This window comes from Filicampus tigris, chromosome 14 (assembly GCF_054856515.1).
Source record: "Filicampus tigris isolate MCC_2025a chromosome 14, RoL_Ftig_1.0, whole genome shotgun sequence".
Classification (NCBI taxonomy): Eukaryota; Metazoa; Chordata; class Actinopteri; order Syngnathiformes; family Syngnathidae; genus Filicampus; species Filicampus tigris.
The window spans coordinates 24,306,909-24,314,866 of NC_141230.1; the positions used below are offsets into that span (position 1 = coordinate 24,306,909).

General features: G+C 47.7%; 1 protein-coding gene across 1 annotated transcript in view; it reads left to right on the plus strand.

The window, feature by feature from the left end:
* Positions 1–7,108, plus strand: part of ttn.1 (titin, tandem duplicate 1) — a 156,179-nt gene extending 149,071 nt beyond the window's left edge. The window contains 4 exon segments of the mRNA XM_086052164.1: positions 33–5,167; positions 5,239–5,392; positions 5,483–5,728; positions 5,868–7,108. Coding sequence (XP_085908290.1) covers positions 33–5,167; positions 5,239–5,392; positions 5,483–5,728; positions 5,868–6,160 — 5,828 coding nt within the window. The 3' untranslated portion in view covers positions 6,161–7,108.
* The last annotated feature ends 850 nt before the right edge of the window (positions 7,109–7,958 follow it).

Genomic DNA, 7,958 nt, shown 5'->3' on the forward strand with positions numbered 1-7,958 from the left:
CTCCTAACAATGACATGTTTTTCTCTGATCAGTTCCTGCAAAGATCCACCTTCCCAAGAACCTAAAGGACAAAGAAGCAATTCCTGCCCTGCGTGGAGAAATGGTCAATATTAAGATACCTTTTGGTGGCAAGCCAGATCCTGTCATCACATGGCAGAAGGGACAAGATCTCATCGACAGCAATGGCCACTACCAGGTCATTGTCACGCGATCGTTCACTTCTTTGGTATTCCCCAACGGCGTGGAGAAGAAGGATGCCGGATTCTACATTGTCTGTGCTAAAAACAGATTTGGAATTGACCAACAGACGGTTGAGCTGGATGTGGCAGATGTCCCTGATCCTCCACGGGGTATAAAAGGCAGCGATGTCTCTCGAGACTCTGTCGCACTCAACTGGGTTGCCCCGGCAAATGATGGCGGCAGCAAGGTGATCAGTTACATTATTGAAAAGTGCCCCACCACAGCTGAGAGATGGGAGCGTGTTGCTCAGTCTCGTGACACCCGCTACACTGTTATCAATCTCTTTGGAGGAACAAGCTATCAGTTTAGAGTCATCGCTGAGAATAAATTTGGACAGAGTGCACCGTCTGAGACCAGCGGACCCATCATGACAAAGGAGGACAAATCCAGAGTTCTTTTCTACGACAGGGAAGTTGACGATACGGGGCACGTTCCCAAAAGCAAAGCCCAACACTCTGATGTAAAGAATCTGCATAACAAATTTGCTATTGCAGAAGAATTGGGAAGAGGTCAGTTCGGTATTGTCCACCGCTGTGTGAACATCCCCTCTGAGAAGACCTACATGGCTAAATTTGTCAAAGTCAGGGGTGCAGATCAGACAATTGTTAAGAAGGAGATAGCGACACTAAACCTGGCTAAGCACACAAACTTCCTCCTTCTTCACGAGTCATTCGATAGCCCAGAGGAGTTGGTCATGATCTATGACTTCATCTCAGGTCTCGACATCTTTGAGCGTCTCAACACAGCAGAGTTTGAGCTCAATGAGCGCGAGATTGCCAATTACATTCGGCAGATTTGCTCAGCTCTTGAGTTTCTGCACAGTCAGAGTTATGGACATTTTGACATTCGACCTGAGAACATCGTGTACACAACAAGAACCGGATCAAACGTAAAAATCATTGAGTTGGGCCAGTCCAGACACTTGACGCCTGGAGACCAAATCAAGATCCAGTACACCACTGCGGAGTACGCTGCCCCTGAGATTCACCAGTGTGACATGGTGAGCACTGTGACTGACATGTGGTCAGTTGGCGTCCTGTCCTATGTGCTCCTCTCTGGACTCAACCCATTCACAGCTGAAACCAACCAGCAGATGATTGACAATATTTCAAACGCAGCCTACAGCTATGATGACGAATCCTTCAAGCAGGTCAGTGTTGAAGCATTAGACTTCACCGACCGTTTAATGACAAAGGAACGTAAGCACCGCATGACTGCTGCTGAGGCACTGGTACATCCATGGCTGTCCACGCCTGCAGAAAATCTGAGCACCAGAACCATCCAGAGCAGCAGACACAAGAGATACTACCAGACAATGGTGAAGAAAGAATGGAGCACTGTGGTGTCTGCAGCTCGCGTGGCCAGCGGTGGCTCAATTAGGTCCCAGCGAGGCGTGTTAATCGCCAAGGTGAAGATCGCTCCATTTGAGCACGGACCGGTCGGAGGCCAGGTCGGGCACTCGTTGGCCAGTGAGGGTGACAGTGTGAAGTTCATCTGCAATATTGATAATTATGACAGCACCACTGAAGTCACTTGGTATTGTGGTGTCAGGCAACTGGAAGCCAGTGACAAGTACCAAATTTCTTATGAGGACGGCCTGGCTATGATCACGATCACCAAGGTGACGAGAGCTGACGATGGCACGTATAGATGCAAGGTTGTCAATGAGTATGGTGAGGACAGTGTCTATGCAGAGCTTTTTGTCAATGGTGTCAGGTCATACCGTGACTTCTTCACTACTCGTGTGGTCAAGAGGACAAAGCGTCGAATTGACACTGCCAGAATGCTTCAGAAGCCACCGGAGTTCACCCTTCCTCTGGTTAACCATACAGCATACATTGGGGAGGATGTGCGCTTTGGTGTTACCATCACCGTTCACCCTGAGCCCCGTGTCACGTGGCACAAATCTGGACAAAAGCTGATCCCTGGAGAGGATGACAAAAAGTATACCTTCATCAGTGACACGGGCCTGTACCAGCTTATTATCCGCAGTGTTGAAGATGATGATGATGCAGAATACAGTGTTGTAGCCCGCAACAGGTATGGCGACGACAGCTGCAAGGCCCGTCTTACTGTGGTTCCTCGACCAAAACCAGCAGACCTCACCCTAAGGCCCATGTTCAAACGTCTTCTTGCCAACATTGAGTGTAGAGAGGGCCAGAACGTTCGATTTGAAATCCGGGTTTCAGGACACCCCGCACTGAAGTGGGAAAAGGATGGCACACCCATAGCCTTTGGTCCATCTATTGAACTTATCCATGAAGGCTTGGACTATTTCATTCTTCATGTGAGAGACACGCTGCCTGAAGACTCTGGTGTATACAGAGTCACTGCAACTAATTCCGCTGGATCTGCCAGTTGCCAAGCAATGCTAAAAGTTGAACGTGTCGCCCATGTGAAGAAAGATTATGAGAGCAGCCAAAAGGAGCAGGAAAGTGTGACTCAAAAGATGGAATTGGACAAAAAGGTGAGGCTGCATCAGATTTTGTCAGAGACCGTCGTCTTACCATTACCTCCTGCAGCAGTACAGGCTGTCAGGGAAGCAGCAACCATGTTTAAACCTGCTGTGACGACGAAAAAAAGCGAAAAGTCTCAGGCTGAAATTCAGAAAGAAAAAGAGGAGCGTAAGAAACGGGCCGATGAGAAAAGACTACGCATGCCATACGATGTACCTGCGCCACGGGTTGTGAACCCGGCTGTGCTTGAAGAGGACATGGAAATCAAACACTTCAAGCCACTCTCGGATATGAAGTGGTACAAGAAGCTTCGAGATCAGTATGAATTCCCGGAGCCCATCGAGAAAATTAAACAGAAGAGGATGAAACGTATTCGTCTCTCTAGGTGGGAGCAGTTCTATGAGGTGCCTATCAGGATCAAAGACCAGTACAAGCCAAAGTGGCACATCCCATCCATGACTCAGGATGATTTAGAGATGGTGAGGCCGTCAAGGCACCGCACAGCTTCCCCAGAGATGGACGTCTACCACAGGATCAGGAGAAGGTCACTGGGTGACCTGTCAGATGAGGAACTGCTACTGCCGGTGAAGGAGTATCTGTCCATGAAGAGAACTGAGGAGGAGAGGCTTCGCCTGGAGGAAGAACTGGTGCTCGGTTACTCCGCTTCTCCGCCCAGCCTCAGCCCTGTTCGCTTTGAGCTATCAGCACTGCGCCCTTCGTCCCCTGTAAGAGTCTATAGTGATGATGAGGAGGCAGAAGCCTTGCAAAGGTATGATTCGTACCGAATTCCATCCAAATATGAAGCCGGCCCAAGCTTTGTTGAACTGCGGCAGCGCCATGACAAAGCCACATACAAACCACCCAGAGAGAAGCAAAGAGTATATGAGGAGAGAGAGGATCAGGAGTTGCTGCGACCTCACAGAACAGCTCAGAGAATCTCCTCCTATAAGGGTGAACTCCAGCGCATGGAGTTAGAGGAGAAGACTCGAAGTTTGAAAAAGGAAACAGTCGTCACTGTCACAAAAGCTTCAGAGGGCATTGAATCGGAGCATCTGACATTTATTGCTTCTGAATATATACCTAAACCCGTTAAGAAGCTCCCGACACCCGAACCGGAGATGAAAGCTCCTCTCTCAGGCAAGATTGTCAAACAAGAGATCACTTTGCCCACTGTAGATTTTCTCTCCAGGTATGAGGAGAGAAAGCAAACTCTTAGGTCAGAGCGGAGGTCTGTGGAGAGAACATCGGATTCTCCTTTCAGCCTCGACCACAGCCCTCGCATTAGCATCCGCTTGCGATCTCATCGCGTTGCCTTTGGTTCCAACACCAGCTTCACCCTGAATGTTCAGGCCAAACCTGAGCCTGGAGTCAAGTGGTTCCACAACGGAATAGAAATTAAACCAAGTAGCAAACACCGCATGAGCAACATTAGTGGACTTCTGACTCTCCAGATCAACAACTGTGTGACAGAAGATGCAGGAATATACTCTGTGGTCTGCAGGAACATCAAAGGAGAGACTTCAGACAGTGCCACATTAGACATAGCAGCAGAATATGCTGCCTTCTCCTCCACCCACCGGGACGAGGAACCGCCATCCTCCCATCTTCCAGACATGGCCAAAACGGAGGTGTACCACATCTCAGCAGCATCAATCAAGGAAACGGTGGCTGAAACTGTGACAAAAACCATCACTGTTGTCGAAAAGGAAAAGGCAAAGTCCACGGTCTCCGCTAAGATCCTGACCAAACCTCAGTCCCTGAGTGTCGAGGAGGGAGGTCTTGCCAGATTCTTATGCGATGTGGATGGTGACCCAGCGCCTTCCATATTGTGGTTGCATGAGGGAGCAGTTTTAGGTTCATCTAGCCATCACCACATAGTCTCTACACAGTACAGCTCGGCTATGGAGATTTCTTCTGTTCAGGTGTCCGATGAAGGAAGCTATGCTTTAATTGTGGAAAATGCTGGTGGCAAACAAGAAGCCAATTTTACTCTGACTATTCGCAAGTCTGAGTCCAAGCAGAAAGTCAGGGTCTCTCCTAGAGTCACCTCACCTGAAGTCAAGTCCCCCGAACCTGTCAAATCGCCACAGAGAATTAAATCTCCCGAGCCACTCAAGTCCCCTCTGAGAGTCAAGTCGCCGGTCTCGCCGAAGCCCCCCACCGTAAAATCCTCGCCTCCATCTGTCAAGGAAGTCAGAGTGAAGTCACCAGTGTCGCCGAAGTCCCCCACTGCGAAATCGCCACCTCCATCTGTCAATCAAATCCAATCGCCAAAGAGAGTCATGTCACCAACTGTGGGAAAGAAGTCACCTTCGTCTGTTGACTTGGAGCAGCTCAAATGTGGGACGCCCCCTCACTTCCTGTTGCAACCCCGATCCCAAAATGTGGACGAGGGACAAAATGTGAAATTCACCTGTGAGATTGCGGGAGAGCCTTTCCCAGACGTGGAGTGGTTTAAAGACAACTTGACTGTGAGTATTTGTGTTTGTCTCTGCTTTAACTCTCTTGAATGCCATCTTCACTTCACCGTTCTCTTGCACAGGTGTCGGCAACATCCAACATCAGAATGAACTGGACCAACAGTGTGTACACTCTGGAGATTCGTGAAGCAACACTGGCAGACAGCGGCAAATACACCATCAAGGCCAAAAACCAGCTTGGCCAGTGCTCCGCCACGTCCTCTCTCAATGTCATCAGTAAGTAATCATGACTTGAACAATGCAAAAAAATGTTGTAAGGAAGAGCTACAAAAGAGTCAAGCACACATGTTCTTTGCATTCTTGCAGCTCATGTTGAGGAAGCAACACAAAGAATAAGTGTGGAACAAAAATCAACGCTAGTTTTCTCGGCGTCTTCGGTTCACACGGAGTCAGACTCTATGCAGGCCGGCGCTTTCAGCTCCATTGAGAACGCGTCTGAGACTAGCAATCAAATCATGAAAATGTGTGGTCAATCGCATGTGGAAGCCTCCTCCTCCTCCTCCTCCTCCTCCTCCTACTCACAGAGGAGCCTCGTGAGTGGCATGCAAACAGGTGAGATGGATGTTCGATATCCGAGCACAGTTGGAAGCAAATCGGATCTTGTTTGTTCCTCAGCCGCTGGTGGAAGTTGGCATTGGGAAGAAGTTGTAGCGATGGAAGCAAGTGTCGCTAAACTGGTCGCTCTTTGCAGGCACAGCGCCAAAGATCACGGCTCTTCGCGAGAACATGGACGCCACGGTTGGCAAAGCACTGATGGTGACCGGGACCTTCTTCGGGGAGCCCGCCCCATCTGTGCAGTGGCTGCGTTCGGGCCGGATTCTTCCTGACGGGGACGAGCGTTACCGTGTGGAAAGCGCGGCTGACATTTCCACGCTGGTGATTGCCGCGGTGCAGGAGAGCGACGGCGGAGTGTATATGCTCCGACTCTCCAACGAACTCGGCTCCGCCTCTGCGACTGTCAACGTTCAGGTCCGATCGATGTAAAAAAACATAAATAATAATAATAACTTAAAAAGAAAATTGCGTTACAACTTGGAGGTATATATTGTACCCCCGAAGCCCCCACCCCCAATTCCCCTCATTGGTAATTGTTTGTTTCATGAATAAGCAGCAAGAATTGACACAGATTTATCTTCTTGTAAATAGGAACTATTTTTTGTACCAAACTTGACGTTCATTGATTGCCAAACTCAAGTCTCCACTTGTTTTCAAATGTGATGACACTCCTGCAGTGACATGTACATAATGTATATAGCCGGATTTGACGGTTATGGGGAATGTATGGATTGTTATTTATGACAATAATATGAAGCTAAGGAAGGAAACCAAATGCGCTTTGAACAGGAGAAAGTCCCGCGTGGAACGAATACCCTGCTAAACGCAGAAACTAAAACGGTGCGCCTCAACGCTACGTTGACGTCTAAGATTGCCTCGGCAGGTAGAGCGTCTCCCTGTTGAAGTTTACTCAACACCAAAAAGAAACCTTGTTATTTTGGACATGTGTCGCTATTACAATTTCCTGCGAACGTAAGACCCTGAGCGCCGCTTGCATCACCCTCGCATAAGCGGCGTGACGAGGTCTTGCGCTCGGACCGACTGCGTCGCACCACCAATTTATTTGATGACCGGCTGAGAGCGCGAGTGGCCTGCGCTCTCACCTCGGACGTAGGAGCGCTGCCTCCGGCACAGGACGGTCCTTCGGGAACGTCTCCTGGCTGCCAAAGATAGTCCCGGTGGACTCTGCTGTGCAGAAGCAGCGCCATCTCTTGGAGGATTGCTCATTAGCATGTTTGTGTGTATTGTAGCTTGTAGTCAGTGTTCACTTCTCTGCCACGGTTGACTCCATCTGCTGTGGGAAACCTTGTTTTCTTTCATTAGTCCTCCTTGAGTGTTTTATTGTCTTTGTTCGAATAAAGCATGATTTCAGCACCATATCCTGGGCTTTTTTTCCGCACACTTGATTGGGTGGTGGGAGGGTGCTGGGGGGTTTCACACAATATTCAGTCTCTCGCTGCACATGCACACAGAAAATTGTTACATCCCAAATAACAATAATGGCTTCAATTTATTTGGCAACGTACAAGGGATTCCATGATGCTTTTTGAGTATGTTTGGAGCGCGCACATGAGCATGCATGCACAGCGAGGCAACAACAACCATTGTGCTCTCATGCATCCCCATCAGTGATCAGCTTGTGCTTTTTCTTCTAAGCTGTCATGTGATCAGCAAAACTAAATAACACAAATATTATTTAAACTTTTTTTTAATTTAAACTTCAAATAGCAATTATTAATACCTACGAATCTATTCAGAATCTTTTTAATATGCCGAATGCTGCATCGAGAAAACGATTATCGTTCCCACCCCTAATATATTACACTCTACACGCAGGTTTAATACTTTTCAACAGGAATTCAAGCCACAAATCAACTTTAGAAGATGGCAAACAAGACATCCAAGCTTTATTTAATTACGGTGCATGCCTGCATCTAACTTTAGAGCTGCACTTTTTGTCATTACAGGTCTGTGGACTGTTAAACTGTACCCTGAATCATCAAAATGTTTTAAAAGAATATGTTTGTTGAATTTATACTCGACAATACTTACCATGGTGCTTTTTAAATCCCGCGACAAGTCAAACAATTAAAACAAACAAACAAACAAAAAAACTAACACTAAAACTCAACTGAAATGGATTAAGTGTTTTTGAAAAAATAAAACAAATAAAAACTAACTCATTAAAACTAACTCCATTTAAAAAACAAACCTCAAAACGAAATAA